Consider the following 23046-nt stretch of genomic DNA (forward strand, 5'->3'; position numbering starts at 1 on the left):
CCCCTCCCACTGTCTCTTCAAATCCTTTATAGCTTGTTCCCCTCCCAGCTATTTTTTTATAATTAATTATTTGCCGGGAGCGGACAATGTGCTCAGCACGACCCTGGGAACAAAACGCAGGCAGTGCCTTCCTCAAAGAGCTTTCAGTCCAAACAAGGCAGACTTAGAGCAGGCCAGACCCACTGGGAAGCCTAGAGGAGTGGCTGACTCGGATCCGCTTATTTCATTGTAAGTGACGAATGTTGTTGACTCATTGCTTACGGGTTTGTGGAAGAAGTGAGACTCTTGGAAGGATTTGAACGAGCGGGGTGGGGGGCAGTGTGGACGCGTGTGTGTGCTTAAAGGGCAGTGTGGACACGGATTCATTTAACTCCGATCACCTGATTCTGTGCTATGAACAAGTACAGTCATCTCATCACAGAGCCAACCCAGGAAAATCTGACCCCATCCCAGTCATCGTGTGTCACAGGAACAGGAAAAGAGTGATTGGGAGAACAGTCCATCCATCAGAGCTAGAGCTGGGCGATTGCTAGCGCTAGCCCTGTTTCCATAGACACAGCCAGTCACGTGGCCCCAGTCAGAATGACTTTTAGGCGGGAAGGAAGTGGAAAACAATTAAAAACCCAGGCTGTCTGCGCAGAGCTCTGTTACTGGAGGTCCATTCCACACAAGGCGGGTGTTACTCTGCACGTCTCACAGCTGACTGCGGGAGCCTGTCCCAGTCGCCATACAGCCGCTTCTCATTTGCTTTTCCAGGTTGTAGCTCAGTCCCAGAGGGAGCCAGTCGTTTCACCAGACGCTTTCTTTCTTTAGCCTTGGCCATATCCTCAGTCACCTTGCTATCTAACAGAAAACCAAACTCACCGCCCAGGAGCAAAACCTAACTGCCCTCCCTCCGCCAGGATGTTAACACGATTGCCAACCCCAGGAGTTCAAAGATCAGTCTCATGACTTTTAAGGCCTGACTTGTGGTTTAAAAGCCAGGAGGCTTTTAATAATCCATTCTTTAGTTCTTTTGCTTTGCCACCTTCGCCTTTAGCATGCACCTGGGTCACATTTTAAACTTTCTTTTGCAATCTTGAGAGCTAGAAACTTTTTTTTTTTTTTAATGAAAGCCATGGGACTTTCCTAATCACATCCCTTCAGAAGCTGGGGCTTTAAGATAAGCATCAAATATCACAAGGCTCACGATAAAATCAGGAGAGTTGGCCACACTGGGTTAATGAAAATCCGTGGTTATTTACCTTCCAGTAACTGTGGTTCTTCAAGATGATTTCTCAGTGTGGATCCCTCTTATGGTGGACATGTGTATCAGATGCGTGGCTTGTGCCCTAGAAGAGGGATCCACACAAGACTTGAAGAAGAAATTAATTATATTGTGTTCACCTATCCAAACAATGACTCTCTCCGCATAAGGGTGCATAATTCATCTCATGGAATTCTACACCCCCAGCCATGGAAATGGTTCTGCCCAAATCCCAAAAGGTACAACATCCTCCCAGACAGTCTCAGTCTTATCCAAGAGAGTCCATGGTTAGAAAAACATTCAGTGTAAGTGTGAAAAGATGCTGTTGCTTTTTGAGAGCCTTGTGTTGAAAGGTTTTCCCCGCGTCATTGGTACATATGCAAGAGTTCTGCGTTTTGAAATTGGGGGTCTGTAAGCAGATGGGGTACACACCCAACTTCAGACAAAACTACTGGTTTATTACTAAAAGGGATAATTCCAAAACAATACTTCATGTAATCGCAGCCTCAACCAGCTCTTGAGGATGGACTGTTCCTAGATTTCCTTCAACCCAGCCGTAATCCTCTCTCCAGGCCTCATCTGCTCCTGTGTTTCCTTCCCTCAGGATCTGTACCAGACCCTTTGCTGGAGAACTGCTCCCTTATGGTTAGAGCCTAATGAACCTCACTTTCCCCAGTGAGTCAGCAGTAAATTAACTGGGGGCAACAGAATCCCACTGCTCTGTTACAGGGTCTTTCCCTCAGCGGGCCTGGTCACTCTCCTGCATTTATTTAGACTGGCTTTAGAGACCAAACCGAACTACCACACAGCGGAGTGACCAGATTTATCACATTTCCACATTGCTCCTTCTCTTCTTTCTCTCCCCAGATCTGGTGAGAGGCTATTCTATGACCCCACCCACTCTCAGCATTACCGAGGAGGAACACACCATAAACTCCAAGGATACACTGACTATTACCTGCAGGTAAGAGACAAATAAAAATGTCTTTGGGTAGATTGCCTGTGCCAGCGCTTAAGTGCTCAAAGAAAAGTCCAACAGGAGGTCATCAGGGGAGCTCCCTAGCTTCAGGACAGCTGGAAATGGGCAGTTTAACATGGCTTGTTAGAAGTCTATGGCAGATATTCCTGGTTGAAGAAGAATCCCTTGAGATGGTGGTAACCTCCATTGCTCCATTACATGTAGGACCAGCTGGAAGCAGCTAGTAGAAGAATGGGGAGCTGCTTGCATGGTCTCACAGGTTCCATTGTTGGCTCTAGAATAAGGTGTTTTCTTTACCATCCTCCTCTTCCTTTTCTGCGTGATAGCCTCTTTGGCATTACTCTCCCTGCTGTTCCGGCTAGTTCTGGCTTCTCTCTGGAGCAAAGGGTGCCAGTCATTATGCTGTGGAGAAATAGAGACTGGGGGGGAAAAGCCATTCTCATCGATGACTGTGACTGCATCCAGAGTCCCTTCTTCTTTTCCGGCAAGCAGGGGTTTAATGTCTTGCTTAGTCCTCACACAGACGGGCAAGGCAAGGCTGTTGGGGGTGGAAGGCCGCCGACAAGCTCTCAGGGAGGGATGGGTAACTCTAGAAGAGGAGCTTGGCAATCGGAAGGAGAGGATGCCTTTGAGAAGACAGAGCTCTACACTGACTGGGCTGGTTTGCCCCATGCTGGGGTGTTTTTCCGTTTATGCTGTACACACCGCCCTGCAGCCCTTAAGGAAAAATAAAACTGTGGGGAGAGAGACTTTGCTGGCTCAAACTGGATTTTGCTGCTGAATCAATAGTGTCACCCCAACAACTTACAGTGATTGATGCCAGGATTTGAGAGCATGTCTCCAGTGGTGGCATGCAGCCCACAGTGCCACTGAAAGCCCTCAGTAATATGCATTACAGTGGCGCGTCCACTCAAACCCCTCCGTAAGGACGTTAGGCTTATCCACTCATCTTGACATAAGTTTATCTAGCCTTTTCTTGAACACCCCTAGTAACTGTGCACCATTGTTACCTTGCAAGTCATTTGTTATCCTGGTTCTGGGGAGCAAGCGGAAGGCTAGAAAATATAGATGAAGTCAGTGGAGTTCCTCACGGGCGCAGGGATCTGCCTGCCCAGTTCTCTTTGCAGTGTTGGTGCCACACTCTCCCGTGGCTTCATTTGGACCTTGGTAGGTAAAGGAGAGAGACAGTGTAATTGGTCTCAGTTTAGGGGACCTGTCTTCACATCACAAAACCTACCGCACCTCAGTGGAACCCTTCTTAGCAGAGGCCCAGGAGTGGACGGGCATGCCAGCGGTTGGAGCGTTTCTGCAGAGGCAGTGTGGAACATGCTCGTGCTCCCAGTGCCCGTGCTCTGCCTTTTCTTTGAATACATACGCCTCTAGTCCCTAGCGATGTCATGTCAGCATCATTCGGCACACTAGGAAAGCTGCTGCAGCCTGCAAATCTGGCTTGAGAAGACTTCCTGCCACGGCTGAGCAGGAAGGGTCCTGCCTGGCATCTAACATATTGCAGGGTGCGTGTTGCTCCACCTCTGAGCAGGTGCAGCGTGCATGCCTGACCTTCTGTGAGTCAGCGCTGGCCGCTGATGGCAAGGCTTCCTTCTGCTGGCCTGGACACTCTGGAGGGAAGCTGGCTGCCAGCTCAGATTTCACCCATCTTGTTCTTTTGCATGAGACTGAGGAAGCCACACCCTTTTGCCCCCATTTGCAGCAACACACGCAAGGGCAGAACCCCACACATAAGCATATGTATAGTTATCCATTACCTCTGTGATGTGCACTGCACGGGACATTGAGCAACATGTGATGGGTTAGTTACCAGCCCTGACCCGTCTTGCTCAGCCATGGAAGGAAACTGTCTCAAGCCAGATGTACAGATGTGCAGGTATCCTTACACCACATAGGGCAAGGGAAGTGATGGATAAATGCATAGAGTCCTGTGTTGCTGGTTGATCTAAAGCAAGGAGGATGTATTCAGGCTAGAAATGGGTGGTAAATAAAAAATCCCCCCTGCCAGTCAGTGCCCCTGGCTGTCCTGTATGCATATACTTGCCTGTTTAATATGTTGTGTGAGGCCCTTCTCTTTAATTCCACCCCTCCAGGACAGGAAATAGCAGTTATGCTAACATTGTATCTTTAGTTATACCCTTATTATGTATCTATTTACATGAAAGGAAACCATGGGGAGCAGAAAAGAGTCTGATTTCCAGTCTGGACTCTACGCAGAAAAGCCTCCTTTGCCAAAGCGAAATGACCCAGGCTCTCAGTTAGCATCTGAGAAACAGAAGAAGCTACCCAAATAGCTTACAGCTTCCCCCGTTCCCTGCTGCTGACTTCGGCTCATCTTTCATGCTCGCTCGGAAGACATCCAAACTGTGGGCCAGGGTGGAAATGGTAGAGGCAAAAAAGGAACAACTCTGTCTTGAGCTCCCAGATGTTCGGGAGAATACAGGGCCAGCCAAAGATCGTATGGTGGGCCTGCAAACAGCACTAAAGGGGAGGGATCCCTGCACCTTCCACAAGATCATGAAAACTCTGCCCACTTGAAGCCCTGCTTCCCCTCAGCGTAGGGCGTGCGCCCTACATTACCCAGAGAATGGTACCCAGAGAATGATCACTTTACAGGGACACTCCACAGACGCTGCAGACACGCTCTGCACCTTCGACGTGGTTCAGATGCTCCCCCTCCTCCCGTGGAGCTCTAGGGCTGGTGTTTCTGTCACCTCTCGAGGGGATGACTGCTGAGAAGGCAGTTACCCTATCATCCTCACCCCCAACTGCTCCTTCATTGGAATGAAAAGCAAATCCTCACTGGTTCATACATCGCTAATTATGCCCAGCTGTGTCTCCAAGTCTCCTCTGGACCCCGGACCACCCTGAAAAGACATGGCTTACATTAATGGGAGCTGAAGGGTTATGGCAGCAAAAATATGCAGCGTGCAGACCACAGAGGTGCGGGGGCAGAGAAGAGAAAAGGGGGAGAGTCCCAGGGTGGGCAGGGGGAGATCGTTGAACTAAAATGATGTCCTTTCAGATTAGTATCCAGTGACCCTCCTGCTGGGAGTCAAAGTGGAGCTGGCTTTTGTTTGTCCGCGTTGTAACTCCTGGGAACCATCCTTTGTAGCTGCCTCCCATCCCTGTAGCAAAAGGCTGCTAAGCAGTGTTTAGGCAGAGAACTGCACTCAAGCTGGCTTTTGTTTCCTTGCACAGACAGTGCCGGGCCCCATGTAAAAAAACCTCTTTTGCTCCCGGAAAGGTGCATCAGCTCTGGGCCCTTGGAGTGTCCCAGCATTGAGTCCGAGCATGTGATGGAGTAGGGACAAAGGGGCGAGGGCCACACATACAGCACTTTTATGAGTTCAAGTCCCAAGAATGGCGAAAACAATATTGGGATGAATCTCAGTGTTCATGGCCTGGCCGCACTTGCCAGAGGGGAAGCGAAGAGACGGTGCCTTTCCATTTCCTGAATACTGGAGCAGAGCGCATGGGAGCTGCTTGCACAGCAGCAGAAACGTCAGGAGGAAAGAAATGCAAAAAGAGATTGGTATCACACCTCTCACTACCTGCCCTTTACATCCTCTTGCAGGTTTTAGTCACTCAGTGTGCTGGGTCAGCGTAAGTGGCTTTGAAATTCAGGCCTGGTCTAGGCTAGAAAGTGTTAGTGCCTCAACTGTGCTGTTCATGTACAGGAAAAGGGACAGCTGTACCAGTATAAATCCCCATTATACCAGGGTAACTGCATCCACACTAGGGCTATCACTGGTATAACTGTTTTGGTGAACATAAAATCACATCCCTAACTGCCATAGTTATATTGGTAAAACTTTTAAGTGTAGAGCAGGCCTTAGAAAGGGGAGTGGAGGATTGTCATTAACTGCATACAGCTGTTTAATGGATGCTTGTGGGTGCACAAATATTGCTCTGGGAGAAAGGAAGTTTGATCCTGGACCCCACCTGGCTCACAATGACTAGTCCGTGAGCACTGTTGCGGTGCTGGAAGCATGGAAGGAGAAACCTATGTCCTGCACGGAAGCTTTCATGGGGGCATTTGGAAGAAGCAGAACTGCTCCCATTTTGATTCGCTGCTCAGCATGACAGACCCAAAAAGTCCTACCTGAAGTTTGGTGATCTCTCTTCAACAGGTTAGACCACAAAGCTTCTGCAATTTTTGCTCTGTATCCATCAGTCTGTGTTTGGGAGATACAGAGAGGGCAGGTAAGAAGAGTGCTGTCAGTTCCTCTCCATCTCCCTTGAAGAACATCCTTTCAGAAAGTATTTTGGCTAATGGGGAAAACAGCTGTTGAGAAGTCTGCCCTGCATCTGTTGTTAGCTGGCACCAGCACTGCCTGTCTCCTAACTCTCAGCGGAGCAGAATGCTGTCAAGGACCTGACAGAGGGGCCAATGCTGGATCAGTGTGACAAAGACCGTTTTGAAACAAAACCGTGAAGGTGAAGTATAGCTGAGAGGGAGATGCCCAGAAATCATTACTTGGACCTCTTCCAAACACAGCCGGCCTGGTTCAGGGGTGAATCTAAGTGAGTCTAAGCTAGTGTAACTTCCATCTCCTTCTAGCCCACTTAACACACAAATTACACTAACTTAGACTCACGCCCACTTACCGACATGTAACTCACCCCCCCATACACATCACCATGGAATTTGGACCAGAAATGTTTGAGGCAAGAGTGCTTCGATTAAGAACAACCCATGGGCCTGTCAACATGTCTGTTTGTATTGGCCCATCTCAGATATATGTTTATATAAATATCCATCACTCAACTACTGCTAGTCCTGATGGTTAATAAAACAATGGATTGGACAACATATGAAAATCCCAGTTGGTAAACAAACAGAAAGCAGAAACTCTGGAGACTTGTAGAATTACTAAGCTTCATATGCAGCCCCAAGAATTCCTGAACAAATGCAAGAGGTTTTGAGGCTCCATAATACTGTCTGCCTTAAAATCTTGAGATCTAGTCAATAAGCACTGCCGTCCAGCTAGAGTCTGGTCTCCCAGGCTTTTGAAAAGCAAGTTAAGTGCAGAGGGAGTAGGTGGACTCAGTAGGGAATGATATGTATGACTCTGGATAGGAGGTGAGGAGGGTTTATCATTTGTTTCTGGTTTTGATGTCTGATTAATCGATCGATTTTATGTATATGCATTGGATGGAAACAATTTAAAAATCCAAATATATTTTTAAAATATAAATAAGAGCCTATGGAAAAGAGTCAAGTTAGTCTAGTGTCTCCCCCAACTCTGGCTTGTTCTGTCCTAGTGAAACTAGATTCACGCTACATCAGAGACTTAAAGTGCCACTCTACTCAGGTCCCGTTGTAAAAATAGCCCCTTCTTGCTCGATGGACCTGTGCTTTTGTGTATGCCGGGTCTGCTCATTTTAGTGATAAAAATACCTTTAAAGGACATTTTTATTCCTGTTAGCTCTGTGAGACTGAGTGAATTGCGGTTTCAATTCCATTTCCTGAATCAACAGAATTAAGTAAACAGAAATGTTCCCATCAGTTACTCCGGTGCGAGCCCACTGAAGACAAGGGGGTTACACAAGTGCCATTGAGGGCAAATTTTGAAGAAAATGGGGATGCCCAGATATGACTGAGGGCACAATGTAGCCTGAAGCTCTGGTTATTGGTGATATGTGAGCAGGAAAGGACCCAGCTCGGATCTCCCAGCCCAGGCTGAGTTTGCAGGATGGGCAGCTAGAACATACATTGTTCTACTTGTGCATTCATGAGGCACAATGAACACGGAACTCCACAATGCCTCCCTGAGCCACCTTTCACAACAGAGCCACCTTTTAATAGAGCCCAGGACTCTGTGACAAGCCTACAAAACCTTTTCAAAAGCCATGGACATTTAGAGCAAAGAGACTTGGAATTCTCCAAGTCTGCACCTTCGGTTAGAGAGATGGGGCTAAATGCATCATGTACATTTCACCTCCCACCACCTCCTGATCCCTCTGAACCCCAGGAGGGGATTCCCAGAGGAGGGAAGCGATAAGTACTGGTCAGGGTTTCACGGTATATCCATCAGGACAGGGTGCTCAGTGGATGTGTTAAATCAGCACAGTCCCTGGCTCCCTTGGCCACTCTCTCTTCCCAGCACCACCCACTTTGGAAGCTGCACTGTCCCCCCATGGGCATCCCTGGGGCCACAGGCCACAACAGCCTCCCTTCCTCATGCACCTCCTGCTGCTTGGGCTTTTCTCCTGCATCTGCACAGGTATCATTTGGCTTAGACTCGGGAACGAGTCTGGGCAAAAAGTACCAAGAGTCTTTGTAACTAATTAAGCATCTAATTCTGGATCCTGATTGGTGGAGAAGACAACCAGCTCCTTGGTCCTTTGGTGAGCATGCCACAATGCCATGAAACACCTAGGAACACAAGAACTGCCAGACTGGACCAGAACCAAGGGCCATCTAACCCAGTGGCCTGTCTCTGACAGTGGCCAACACCAGGGACTTAGAGGGAGGTGTAAGAACCTTACAGTAGGCAGGTGTAGGATAATCTGCCCCCACATTAGGTCTCATCCTGGTCTCTAATAGTTAGAGATTGGCTTACACCCTGAAGCATGAGGTTTAACATCCCTTCCAAAAGAGTTGTTAGCATGAACTATTTTAATATCTGTACAATTCCTGAGACTTCTCTTGCTCCCTATATTGTCAGGGACCGGGACCGCTGTGGAGGTAGGAGAGGGGTCTTGCATCATTCAACAGGGACCTCTGTGGCTAATTAGAGGAACTATAAATTTCTTCCAGCCTTCCTCTGCCAAGCAAGGTCTCTGCAGCACAGAGCTTTCAGGAAGGGAAATCCTCTGCTAAAGACAAATACAAAGAGGAAGGCAAGGCATCTCCAATGCCATGGGACAGGAACCCTATCATGGGCTAGTGTCAGGTGATATCGAATTGTGCCCTCTGAGGGCTCTTTATCTAATTTCTTTTCTTATCTTTATCTAACTTCCTCCTCCTAGTTCCTTGCTTAAAGAATCCAGCTGTTGGTGGAAATCACTCTCTCTCGGAGGCAGGGTCTGATTTTGCAGAGCGAAACCTTCAGCATAGAATACACAATAGTGTTATTTTTAATGAGAGAGTGCTGTTGTGTCAAGCTGGGGGGTGGCTTTTTACACACAGATGAGTGTCTGTGTATATCCCAGGCTCCATAAATCCTAGACCGTGTATAAATACGCACTTGTATTTCATGCCTGGAGTTTTCTTCATGTTCCCTGGCACTTTTTCCTTGAAGGATAGAGAGCAAAACTCTGGTGTCCTCCTTGGGTTTGATGAACATTTGCAGTCAGAGCTCTCCACAACAGCAGAAACGTGAACCAGATCAGAGCTGGTCTGTAAGGCGCTCGTTGGGCAGCCCCACATAGAAAAGGTTAGAGGAACTAGCATTGAGGGACTGCTTGAATAAAAACACATGGTGAGAGCTTCTGCCAGGGTGATTGGCTGCAGGGAGTCCCAGCTGGTATGAAAAGGAGGGAAATAGACCCAGCGGCTGGATTTAAGGAAGTTCAGCTTGAGTTTGTAGCTTTCCCTTTGTTTGATCTCTTTTGCTCTCTCCTCATTTTCTTTCTTCCTTTTTCTTTCCAATACACCATATTCCTCTTTCATTTCTCCTCTCCACTCCATTTATCACATCAGAGCCTGAGTCAGCTGCTGCCCCACATGGGGTAAGGACAGAATAGGTCATGTCTAAGGGCTTGTCAACACTACCCGCCGGATCGGCAGGCAGTGATCGATCCAGCAGGAGTCAATTTATCGCGTCTATAAATTGATCGCTCTCCCGTCGACTCCGGTACTCCACCAGAATGAGAAGCACAAGCGGAGTCAATGGGAGAGCGTCAGCCATCAACTTACCACAGTGAAGATACCATGGTAAGTAGATCTAAGTACGTCGACTTCGGCTACACTATTCACGTAGCTGAAGTTGTATATCTTAGATCGACCCCGTGTGGTAGTGTAGACAAGCCCTTAAATGTTGTCTATATGGGAAATACTGGAGAAATGGATTCTTTCTCTCTAGCTCCTGGGCTAATCCTCACCCTGGAATCAGTAACAGTGAGATAAAGTCATGGGAACTAGGGACGGATAGACTCTCTATTGAAAGTGAACTGATATTTGACAGCATGAAATTCCCCGTGGAGGTGACCCCATGGCAATGGGATATATCCACCTTCCTGTGTGTCACTGGCCGGGCTAATGGAGTTATATGCTTTCACCATCGCACTGCACCCTTTCCTGCCCATAAGGAGCGAGGTGGTTCCTCCAGTGGCGTTCATGGCCTGCACTTCCAAGCATGTGCAGACATGGGCTGGGCACACCTTATTTGGCTCTCCTGGGGGAGAACAGGGACAGCGGTCTGGTGCCTGGGGCCCCCTGTTCCCGATCTGCACAGGAGAAGTAGGGGGAAAAAGATGGCCCTAGCAGGTGAGGGTAGTAGCCACACTCCTCTGCGAATGAAGGGCAGGCTGAGTAAGGATGAACAGCCCCCCAGGTGCTGCCATTCCTGGTCACTGGCTAACTTTTCCCTTTGTTTCTGTAAAGAGGGCAGCACCCCCTGGAGTGGTCGTGGCCTGGGGGCCTAGTGGACCCTGACCAGGGCGAAAAGGAGAACGAGACCGTGGTATTGGTGAACCTCAGCAGCGGCCGGACCATCAGGGAGGAGGACTGCGAGGGCACCGACACAAAGCCCTACTGCAAGGTCTTAGTGCTGACTGGGACCCAGGCTAATGACACCGGTTACTACCGGTGCTACTACAAGTACATCAGCGCCAAAATTGAGGGCACCACTGCGATCAGCATCTACGTGTTCGTGAGAGGTAAGAAGCCAGTGACTGTGCAGCTTCCCCTGCCGTAACCCAGACCTGGACTGCGTGAGCTCATGGGCTGGCCCACATGCTAGCCTTAAAACCCCTCAGGGGAAGTAGCTATCGCAGCAGGTGGGGAGAACTGGCCCAAGCAGAAGTGACTGAGTGGTTCGATTCAGTGTGCGTGGGAAAGGGTCACCTGCCTTCTAAAAGGAGACTGATAAGCACTGGTTTAGAACTGGACAACATGGGAATCTGTATAAACTCCCCAGTTCTACCACTTCACCTCCATCCTGACCTGAAGTACCCTTGCTAGTCCTCTCCTAGTCCTCTCGCACAGCTCTGCCAGGGCACCTCGCTTCTATTCTGCAGAGCTCCCTGGTAGGTCAATCCCAAGGGCCTCTCCAGCGTAGGCTGGCAGCACCCCACGCTGGCACATTAAGGGTACAGCTGCACCACCAATGTAACACTCCTAGGCATACCCACACTAGTTTTAACCTAGCTAGCACAGGTAACAGTAGTAGTGTAGATGTGGCAGCACAGACTTCAGCATGAGCCAACTGCCCCAGTACATACCTGGGGCCCCGGCGGGCTTGTGCTGGGGTGGCTATCCTGTAGTGAAGCCCTAGCCACCGTGTCTTCACTATTAGTGTTACCCATGCTAATTGACTAAAGCAAGCACTGGTATGCCTGTCCACACTGCATTTGCTGTGCAGACGCGGTTAAGATTACATAGCTCTGTGAATAATACAGGGATGTGGCAGCATTACTGGACCTGAGAAAGGTCTGTGGTGTTCGAGTTTGCCTGGCTACAGGAATATGTACAAGCTGGGATGGATGGGGTGAGTGGTAAAAAATGACTCTCGGTATGAAAGATCACTATTGGTTGGTGGCATCCCTGGTCATCTGGGTGAAGAGGAGCAATCGTGTTTGCCTACTTGCATCAGGGCTTTCAAATTCTGGCTGTGATTAATCTAGGGCTGTCAAGCAGTTAAAAAAAGCAATCATGCTTAATCGCGTGATTAAAAAATTAATTGTGAGATTAATCGCACTGTTAATAATAGAATACCATTTATTTACGTATTTTTTGATGTTTTCTACATTTTCAAATGTATTCATTTCAATTACAACACAGAATACAAAGCGTACAGTGCTCGCTCTATATTTATTTTTGATTACAAATATTTGCACTGGAAAAAAAAAAAGAAATTGTATTTTTCAGTTCACCTCGTACAAGTACGTATCATGAAAGTTGAACTTACAAATGTAGAATTATGTATAAAAAAACTGCATTCAGAAATAAACAATGTAAAACTTTAGAGCCTGCAAGTCCACTCAGTCCTACTTCAGCCAATTGCTCAGACAAACAAATTTGGTTACAATTTGCAGGAGATAATGCTGCCCACTTCTTGTTTATAATGTCACTTGGAAGTGAGAACAGCGTTTGCATGGCACTGTTGTAGCCAGCATCACAAGATATTTACGTGCCATATGCACTAAAGATCCATATGTCCCTTCATGCTTTAACCACCATTTCAGAGGACGTGTGTCCATGCTGATGACGGGTTCTGCTCGATAACAATCAAAAGCAGAGCGGACCGACGCATGTTCATTTTCTTCATCTGAGTCAGATGCCACCAGCAGAAGATTGGTTTTCTTTTTTGGTGGTTCGGGTTATGTAGTTTCCGCATCAGAGTGATGCTCTTTTAAGACTTCTGAACGCATGCTCCACACCTTGTCCCTCTCAGATTTTGGATGGCACTTCAGGTTCTTAAACTTTGGGTCAAGTGCTGTAGCTATTTTTAGAAATCTCACATTGGTACCGTCTTTGCGTTTTGTCAAATCTGCGGTTAAAATGTTCTTAAAACGAACATGTGCTGGGTCATCATCCGAGACTGCTATAACATGAAATATATGGTAGAATGCGGGTAAAACAGAGCAAGAGACATTCAATTCTCCCCCAAAGAGTTCAGTCACAAATTTAATTCACGCATTGTTTTTTTAACAAGCATCATCAGCATGGAAGCATGTCCTCTGGAATGGCGGCCGAAGCATGAAGGCATCCAAATGTTTAGCATATCTGACATGTAAATACCTTGCAAAATCAACTACAAAAGTGCCATGCAAACGCCTGTTCTTAATTTCAGGTGACACTGTAAATAAGAAGCAGGCAACAGTATCTCCAGTAAATGTAAACAAACTTGTTTCTCTTAGCGATTGGCTGAACAAGAGGGAGGACTGAGTGGACTTCTAAGCTCTAAAGTTTTATAGTGTTTTGTTTTTGAGTGCAGTCATGTAACAAAAAAAATCTATATTTGTAAGTTACACTTTCACGATAAAGAGATTGCACTACAGTACTTGTGTGAGGTGAATTGAAAAATACAATTTTTTCTGTTTATCATTTTTACAGTGCAAATATTTGTAATACAAAATAATAATATAAAGTAAGCACTGTACGCTTTGTATTCAGTGTTGTAATAGAAATCAATACATTTGAAAATGTAGAAAAACATCCAAAAATATTTAACAAACTTCAGTTGGCATTCTATTGTTTAACAGTGCAATTAATCGTGATTAATTTTCGTAATTGCGATTAATTGTTTTGAGTTAATCGCTTGAGTCAACTGCAATTAATCGACAGCCCTGGATTAATCACAAGACACAGACAGTAGTGAGGGCAGCGCTGCTGTCAGTCTGACTGAGTGGGGGATAAAGACAGAAATTCAAGGAAAGCTTGATAACGATGACAGAAATATGAAAAAAGTCCAACCTTGCTTTCAGGCAGCAACATGTCTTCCAGCAGCAGCTGGAAAAGAACTGAGTTCACACCTCCTCTCTTGAAAGGCTCCTCCATAAACATGCTCATCCCCTTGTCTGCAAAAGGCTGTTGGAATCCAGAGGGCTTGGAAAGTGGGGCGGAGGGCCATCTCCTCATGCTGAGAGCAAATCAATATCCGTCCACTTCTGGGGGATTGCTGAAGCTCTGCTCCGGCCAGGATTCAATTACATCGGTGCCTGGGGTGATTGTTCCAGTCGGACTGGAATGCAGGAATTTTCAGCTCTGCCGTGCCCTAGGAGCAGATCACTGGGCCTTGGAGAAGCGCGATCTGTAAAATAAATAAATAAATAAAACAATTAGCCTCTGCTCTACTGGGGGGCTGTCAAAGAAACAGAAACAGAGCCAAACTAACTGAAATGCTCAATATTGTGCTGGACCGACAGACTGAGGAGAGCAGGACACAGTGCAGTCAGATGCTGTGCAACCCAGCCATACAATGCTCTGCCAGTGTATTTCAGCCCTGACATGTAACACCTCTTTCTATGTCAGTCCCGGTTCAGGATCCCCCAAAACCTCTGCCAGTTCTATCGGTCTTGATATGCAGCCCTCTCGTCTCCTCCAGTCTTGACCTCCTCTGAGCAGAGACAGCCTGCTCGTCCCGCAGAATTCGGGGGTGTTTTATGGAGAGGCAGACTGTCCGCCCGGGATGAAATCGAGACTGTCCCATTCAAACAGGAGACCTAATTCAAATCTGAAGGTCTGCAGAGGTGAAAGGCTGATGCACAAACTCTCTGCATCCCGCCAAGTTCCTCCCACACTCCCCTGCGGCAAGGCTTAAAATGGATGCTGTTAAGATAAAGGTCTGTCCACTGGAAACCATTGGCTTAGTTCAGCTGTACAGTTATTTCTCCCTCTTTTAGCCAGTGCCATTGTCATAAGACAGGAATCATGATAATGAGAGACAAAATTTTCAAAAGGCCCAGATCAGTGCCAAAAACTGGCACGCACAATTCTGGCTGCGTCTGAGCGCACAGTTACTGCAGTGGCAAATCAGATTAATCTATACAGCTGACAGTGAGGACGGATGGTCTTATGGTTAAGGCACTAGATGGGATTCTAGAAACGGAGGTTCAGTTCCTGGCTTTGACACATGTGCCCAAAGGTGAATTGCTTGACCTTTCTGTGGCTCAGTTCCCTGTCTGTAAAATGTGATATTTTCCCATGTCACAGGTGTGCTGGGAGGCTAATGCATAAATGTGGGATGGCGGCTCAGATAACAATAGTGAGGATTGTATAAGTACCTAGCTATATGGCTGGTTGGGTGTCTAGCTAACAATGTGCATAATTTATACCTGACTTACATGTGTAAAGTAAATTGTGTGCATTTGCAAGAGCCTTTTTTGCATATGGATTTTGACTTTGGCCTATAATTTTTAAACCCTAGAGGATACTTGGAATTTGACGTGTGATCAGAGAATGTTTCCCCCCTCCCCTCAACATCCCCACTGGCGAGTTGCCAATTGTAGGATTTCCAGATAAAGTTCTGCTCTTCTCCAGCTGAGTTGTTCTGTGTTCTGTAGATCCATCCCAAGAGCTAGGGAGGGCTGATTTATTTGTTGGAGAAGTCCAGAGAGACGGTGATCAAACCACTAATTTATCACTCAACATAAATTTTCACATTAGAGCTCTCTGTAGAATTGACGGGAGGATGTCTGGGCTGTAATAGAACAGTGAGACCTTCTATTGCTTTGATCTGACCATCTGCACTCAGCACTAAAATTAACACTCTACAGGTCTTCTCTCTCCCCACGTGTGTGTGTGTGTTGTTATTATTATTTTATTATTACACTTTTTTAGTCAGTGCTGTAAACATACAGAGTGCCTATAACAAACAGAACAGGATGCAGCCCCTGTCTCAGAGGGCTTAGTATCTATGGCTGAAGAAGATGCTAAATGGGTCCCAGCCCACCCATTATGACAGACTTATAGACAACACGTGATGTGGTCAGACAAGAAAATGAGAACATGAATCACAGTCTCCTTGGCAGTGATCCACCTAGTAACTGAGTTCTTTGCTGCCATCTGTGAGCTCAGAGGAGATCTCATGGTGTCTCACCTGCGATAGTTATTCCCTACCCCTTCTCCAAAACTCTGCAAAGGGCCAGTGACAGGAATCAGGGCTGTGTTGAAATTCACAAACAAATCTGCAGCCCTGAGCACGGAGACAGCAGACTTGTAGGGCAAAGAGCCCGTGAAAATGAACCAATAGGTTCTCCATGCAAATTGAATTTTAAAACAGAGTATCCCTAAGTCTGAGCCGCATGATCCTAAATTGGGGGCCGTGGCAACCTTCGTCTTTGATGTTGAGTTGCCACGCCACAGTGTCTGCAGCACCTGCAGCTATTCCCTCTTTCGAAGTGGAGTGAAAGACCACGGTATATCTGATACCACTGTGCACTGAGTGCTGGCCAACGCCCACCTTTCAATGGCAATCGTTGTCACATATTATACCAGCGGCAGCCAATGGAATGGGCTTATTCTGGCTGGGTCCACTCAGACACTGGTGCAGGTCTCAGGCTCCTGGCAAGTTGCACGTGTGGCTCTCAGTTGGGCAATATTTGGGCACTTCTGTTTTAAAAAGACCGCTCTAGTGGTTGGGTAATGAGGAAAAAGGGTCACAGGCATCTTAACACATGGCCTACATAAGGTGCTATGCAGTGGCGTAGCCACGTGGAGCGAACGGGGGGGGGGGGGGGCGGACATAAAAAAAGGTGCCACCCATTGTGGCGCTTGTATTCACCGGGCGGCGCTCCGGGTCTTCGGCGGCACTTTGGCGGCAGGTCCTTCACTCACTCCAGGTCTTCGGTGGCACTGAAGGACCCACCGCTGAAATACCGCCGAAGACCCGGAGAGAGTGAAGGACCCGCCGCCAAAATGCCGCCGAAGACCCGGAGCGAGCGAAGGACCCGCCGCCGAAGACCCGGAGCGAGCGAAGGACCCGCCGCCGAAGTGCTGCCAAAGACCCGGAGCACCGCCTGGTGAGTACAAGCGGACGCAGCAGGTGGTACCTTTTTTTATGTCCGACCCCCCTGTTCAGAGTAAAAATTAAAAAGGCGCCACTTGTGCTCAGTGTGGGAGCGGCCGCTCCCCCTGCTCCTCCCCTAGCTACACTACTGGTGCTATGCCAAGGGGAATCTCACCTCCCTTGGAAGTTATGGTTATAGTCTCTGTAGGGACCCAGGTAAACAGAGTAATAGATTTTAAGGCCAGAAGGGACCATTGTGATAATCTAGTCTGACCCAGCAATTCAGTTCACCCAGCAATTCATGCACCAAACCCAGGTCTTTTTGAAGATCCACCACAACCCTAAGTAAGAAATATTCCCATAGTCCAAATGGGCAGATTGCACAAGTGAAGCCAGACAAGATCAGATACAACACAGACATTTCAAAGGATATTGCCTTCACTTTGGAGTGACGCTGGGGTCAGTTTAGATTCTAGACACGGGATACGTAGGATCTGGGCTAGATTTAGAGTGGCCAATTAAGCGTGTGCGGCTGGTGTTTGCAGAGCACCGAATACCCAGCTGGGCAGCTGGTGCTGATATTTCAGAACAAATCCTTCCATAACAAACTCAAAACAACAATAGCCAGCAGCAGAAGAGACTTGGCAGGAATTCCCATCCCAAATATTAGTTGTCTCCTATTCTAATCTTGCCTTAGTCCTTCATATGAACATCAGTGGCTATTCTTCATGTGTTTCCTGAAGGCACTATTATATAAAGCCACAACGATGAAGTAACCCCTAAAATGGAACCTTTTGGCAGGAGCATTTAACAACAAAGAAATTCATGGGAGAAAAACACTGCAAAGTTCTTGTATTGGTAAGGGCAACAGAAAAATCCTGTGCTTCAGTGCATGAGCAGTAGCAGTGCAAACTTCCCACCTTGCCCCTGCCGGTGAGTCCTGTAGGAGAACACCTATTAGGGATGAGAAGAGAGTTTGGTCTCTAGGCCTCTTCAATTCTTGTTAAGGTATCCTGGGATTGACCCTGGGACTTAAAAGCACAAGTCCCTACTGCCCAAACTATAAAACACGGGTTCTGCGAGACAAAAGTTGTAGCATCTGTGTATGTGGACTAGCTGCTCGAGGAGGACAGTGGCCACATGGTGTTTGTGTGAGTTACATTGACTTTGTTATGATTGAGACTGCTCAAAAGAGGCCTAATTGTGGTAATGGATTTTATTATGTGATCCCATGTCCACTAGAACTTATTGCACACATAGTACAGTGGTTGCCATTTAAAAGTCAACATTCGCCAATGGATACCGCACGGTTACATCTGTTATTTCCTATTCTAAATATGGGTGGAGGGAAGAGCAAATAACACATCTTAGACACTGTTGGGAATCTCTATCTTTTTACTTAGATTGTAAGCTCTTTGGGGCCAGGATCATCTGTTTGTTCTATGTTTATACAGCGCCTAGCATAAAGGGGGCCTGGTCCATGACTGGTGCTACCACAATCCAAATAATAATGGCAACCAAATAATGCCAGCAAACAGGCATCAGCTGCTGTCAGCTCTCTCTCACTGTGGCCCTTGGCTGGATTTGAATTGATGATTTAGAGGTGAAAGTCTCTGTAGCCCATTCCCAGTCTGCTTGATCATCCAGTTATCCAGTCCCACTGTTTGGAGTGACATCAGAAATGCTGAGTCATGAAACGGTGTTTATAGAAAACATTATCCGTGCTACAGAAATGGACCCCCCACATGTCATTGGAAGCACTGTATGTGCTAGTGGTTAGATGTGTCCCTGACATTTTGGACCTTCTCTCATTTGATGCAGGCAGGATGCTGAGCAGAACAGGGAGAGCAGTCCCTCCATGGGGTGCTTGTTTGTTGGATGTTCCTTTGGAGGCCCTCACTAGGATCCTGTGTGGCTCTGACGGGCTTTGCCTAAGAAACTGCATTTATTAAACAGCTTCAAACATTAATTCTGTGTACTTGGTGTTTTTGCTCTTCCTGTCAATATTTGTGCTTGTGAAAGTTGAGAGGCAGTTGGGTGGAAGCCCTGGAAATCTCAGCTCATTTGTTTATCTACCGGGCGGGATCTCCACAGGATGACATCTGCATGCCATTGGGCTGCAGATCACCTCCTCCTCGGGCCGGAAGGTCGTGCTGGCTGCCTTTACTCTGGGCCTGCACATCCCGGCTAGCTCTGCCCAGTGACACAGAGCCATTTAGGTGTTAGGGGAAGAGCCGGCCAGGGACTGAACTGAGGCGAAGAAGAGCCTGTTTCACAAAGTCCCCTGAGGTAGATTTGAACCAAGGGCCCAGAAAGAGAAACCTGTAGAGAGCGGGGGGTGGGGAGGTAACGTCCTAAATTTACAAAAATTAAAAAAAAACCACTCCACTGCCGTGGCAATTGGGCTGAGCGGAGACACCCAACATGGACAACCCTGACTGGCTGGATGAAGGGTGCGGTCTCCTATAACGAGGAGGCTCATGGTGATATCAGAAGATGAATTGCAGGCCAGGCCTGAATTTCAGAGATTCCGTTGCCTCTACCAAGTTGCTTTTCTTGTCTGCTGGATGCTGAGAGGTTGTTCAGTGGCAAGTCACCCGAGTCTCAATTACAAGGAGTCTTTTAAACTTTCCAGCCCCTGAATAGTCAGGGTGTCTGGCTCAGCAGCGCTACCTCTGGCAAGCTTTTGCTGGGTTAACAAATGCCTGAAATTCACCTTTTTCTTGTTTCTCCCCCTTCTGTTCTTCTCCTGCCTCTGTTTATTCTTTCTTTTCTTCACTTCTCTTTCTCAGATTTCGAGCAACCCTTTATCAACAGACCTGAAACACTCCTCATCAACAAGAAAGGGAACACCTGGGTGCCCTGCTTGGTATCCATCCCAGATCTTAACATCACCCTGTTCTTGGTAAGAGACCTGCCTGCATGAGGCTCCTGTATAGACAATATCTCCTTTATTATACATTTTAATTGGCTGAGAAGGAGCAGAATAGACATTGCAGGAGCTGGGAAATGCACAGGGTGGGTTTTCCATGGAAAATGCAAGCCGCCGGCTTCCTCATTTTATGTGTTGACCCAAGCTCTGCTGACCAGCTGCTTTGGGCATTCCCTGCAGCATGGCCTGTGGGTTTCCTGCTAGATCTGCTCCCCTACAGGGAAGTTGTAAAATCTTTGTTTAGCATTCATACCTGTTCCTTGTTGTCTCTGCTACCTTTAGCTCCTTGGTCTTCAAATACCCTTGGTGGTCAGTGTTCCCAAGGGACGGGCGCCTGTACTTGTGGGGACTGCTGTTTAAAAACAACTCTATTATCAGCTTGCTTTGTGACTTTTTTACAATGCTAATACATCCTTCCAGGATGAGTGTTACTATTGTGCAAAGGCCTCCTGGGACACTTTGGGGGCCAGGGGCCTTTCCCTTGCCCGGGAAGGACCCCACATGAGGTCAGCCTTCATCCCATTTGGGCTTATGTTTGGGGAATCAGCAGCAATTTCCTTAGTTATCACTATCTGTTTCCATTCCTGGAAGTTCCAGTCCCATTCTGCAGACTGTGAGCTTAACGGCATGGATACTTTTATGGTCACTTCCCAGACAGCAGAGGATGCTGGGATTCCTATAGGAAAAAGAGTTGGGGGGAGAGAGGGCAGGAGTCCAGTGTGGCGTGATGCTGCATTTATTCTGCCCAGCCAACAAAAATGGAATGTGTTAGCCTTGGAAAACAGGGGGTTGATGAGGGAATGCCACCATTTACTTCTGCAGACAGTTTGCAAACTGTTGCTTTTTGCAGCCAAGCTCCGTTATCTACCCAGACGGGAGAAGGATTCTCTGGGACAACAAGAAGGGGATGCTGGTCCCCACCCACCTGATCAAGGACTCCTTGTTTGTTCAGTGTGAAACCATCATTGACAAGAAACTCTTCAGGTCCAATTATTTCATTGTGCACGTCACAGGTGAGGCTGGAGCAGGGCAGCAGGTCGCTCTAGAATTTCAGCTCCCAGTGGAAAAAGAAAACAAGTTTTCTCCTCTCGATAACTTGGAGAGAGAAATGACCGGATGTACTGGTGAGGCTGCAAATGGGCAGGCGGTGATAAGTTCTTAGCAGAGTGGTGAACTTTCCCGTTCGTTTTAATGTGGGTGGGTTTCAGAGTCCACTTGGGAACATTTCATTGCTAATTAATTCTTGGTGACCCAAAACACACCACCCAACCTGGAATCACTGATGCTTAGGAAAGTGAGGAACTCCTCATGCAATCTGAATGGCTCCTTTTCTAATTCAGAAAGGCGTCTTTTCAATGACCACTTAAGGGGCCAGATCCCGATACCTTTACTACACTGAGTGGCACCTTACTCCTTAAGCTGTCCCATTGGATTCAGTGGGACTACTCATGGAGTAAGGTATTATTCAATTGAAGGATATCAGAATCTGACCCTTAGAGATTCGGTTAGGTGCAAACGGGGCAGTTTTAATGGCGCTGCAGTTCTCAAATCCTGTGTTCTAGAGGTGAGTCTCGGCAGAGTGTGATGGCACTAGCCTTGCCCAGCAGTCTGTACTATCTGATATTATGTTGGATTTATAGCATTCAAGCTGTTCTGTGTATATGCGGCACTCCAGGCTGTAGCATGCACTCTATGATCCCCTTACAACGGTCTGCATTGGTAACAGTCAGTGACCAGGCCGCGCTGGACGTGGAGAAAGGTCACTTTGTCCTTCCTTTCGGTGTTGCTGCTTTACCCATCACTGCCCCCTTCAGGCGCAGATGTCCATAGAATGAAGCGAAACCCAGGGACAGGGAGGTGAAGGGAGGGTGGGTTGGGCTGAACTGCAAGCCCCGGCAGCCGATGTGCATTGTATGGAGAGTTCCAGATCTCAGTGTCAAAAAGTTAATAGCATTTCTTTAGCTTAGAGATGTATTTTTCTCACCTTCTTTATATCAGGGAATGAGCTGTATGACATCCAGTTGTTTCCGAAGAAGGCCATGGAGCTACTAGTGGGAGAAAAGCTGGTTCTCAACTGCACAGTGTGGGCTGAGTTTAACGCTGGAGTAAACTTCCAGTGGGATTATCCTGGAAAACAGGTACATGTAACTTTCCTCTGTCCCTCAGATACTCCCCCCCCCCCTCTCCCCCAAACCTCTTTCCTTAGGGAACAATCTGTGCTGGCTGTTTCTACAGGACATCTGCTCAGACCTGCCTCTCTAGGCAGTTCAGTTACTCTTTCTGTGCTGCGTTAAAGAAATCAGTGGCCGATAAGCAGGATGCGTGGTCCCCAAGCTTAACGCTCCTCCTGTTCCCATCTCAATTTGTGAGCTGGGAAGGGGTTTGCCAGTCAGTAAACTCCTCCTTCAGAGCTGTCAGTGAGAGTTAGATACCAATTGTGCTGTGACATCATTGGCTGAAGCAGGGCATCCCATTTTGATGGTGTGACTAGGTGGCTATCCACCAACGTTCCCATTTTGCCACGCTACAGCAGAAGCCAGTTAACAAAAGAACCTTTGCTCCCTCTCTCCCACCCCAAAAAATAACAATCCCTTTCACCGTATTTATTGTGTTAGCCATTGTCAGACCAAACGATCATCTCATTTTCATGTCTGCAAAGCCAGAGTAACATTCCTGACTTAAATGGAGTTACACCAGGTTTACAGTGCTGTACCTGAGAGCAAAATCCCGCCTTTGATCAAGCGCATTTTCCCTCCTGGTGGAAGCGGATTCTTTTAGCAGGTGTTCTCTTTAAAGGCACCGCACCGTATTCCTCTTGAGTTTTTGCTGTAACAGGCCTATTGCATTAAAGCGGCTTTGCTGTTTGTCAGTTTGACATCCAATCAATTATTTACACGGAGGTTAAATATGGGAGGCAGGAGGACAGGGAATGCGAGACCCACTTGTCTGTTGAGATGCTTACCAATTCTGGCAGCCCACTGCTAGCTTGTGGTAACTTTAACTACAGAGGAGCAGGTTTTCAGGAAGAATAGCCACAAACCAGATTTCTCTCTGCAGAATGTTATTCAAGGGTGATATCATCTTGTGGGCTTCAAGGAATTACTGTAGTGAGGGGGCTCTGCGGACTGATTACGCTCTGCCCCAGGCTACTGGCCTACAGATTGGAGTGGAGCCTGTGATAACAAAGGACCTGTTACAAGACTATGACATGTATTTCTAGGCCCATAGGAATGGCTGTTTGCCAGCCCTATCATGATTC

The 23046-nt window shown here is 47.4% G+C and overlaps 1 protein-coding gene across 5 annotated transcripts in view; it reads left to right on the forward strand.

Moving 5' to 3' along the window:
- FLT4 (fms related receptor tyrosine kinase 4) overlaps positions 1 to 23046 on the forward strand; it is a 97121-nt gene that overhangs the window by 33228 nt on the left and 40847 nt on the right. For 4 of the 5 annotated variants that reach the window (XM_054038244.1, XM_054038245.1, XM_054038246.1 and 1 more), the window contains exons 2-6: positions 2114 to 2210; positions 10789 to 11063; positions 19648 to 19760; positions 20638 to 20800; positions 21786 to 21925. In XM_054038244.1, coding sequence (XP_053894219.1) covers positions 2114 to 2210; positions 10789 to 11063; positions 19648 to 19760; positions 20638 to 20800; positions 21786 to 21925 — 788 coding nt within the window. Of the gene's footprint in view, positions 1 to 2113; positions 2211 to 10788; positions 11064 to 19095; positions 19145 to 19647; positions 19761 to 20637; positions 20801 to 21785; positions 21926 to 23046 lie in introns of those variants that run through there. The other variant, XM_054038248.1, reaches the window with a different exon arrangement.

The sequence above is a fragment of the Malaclemys terrapin genome, chromosome 8, assembly GCF_027887155.1.
Source record: "Malaclemys terrapin pileata isolate rMalTer1 chromosome 8, rMalTer1.hap1, whole genome shotgun sequence".
Lineage (NCBI taxonomy): Eukaryota > Metazoa > Chordata > Testudines > Emydidae > Malaclemys > Malaclemys terrapin.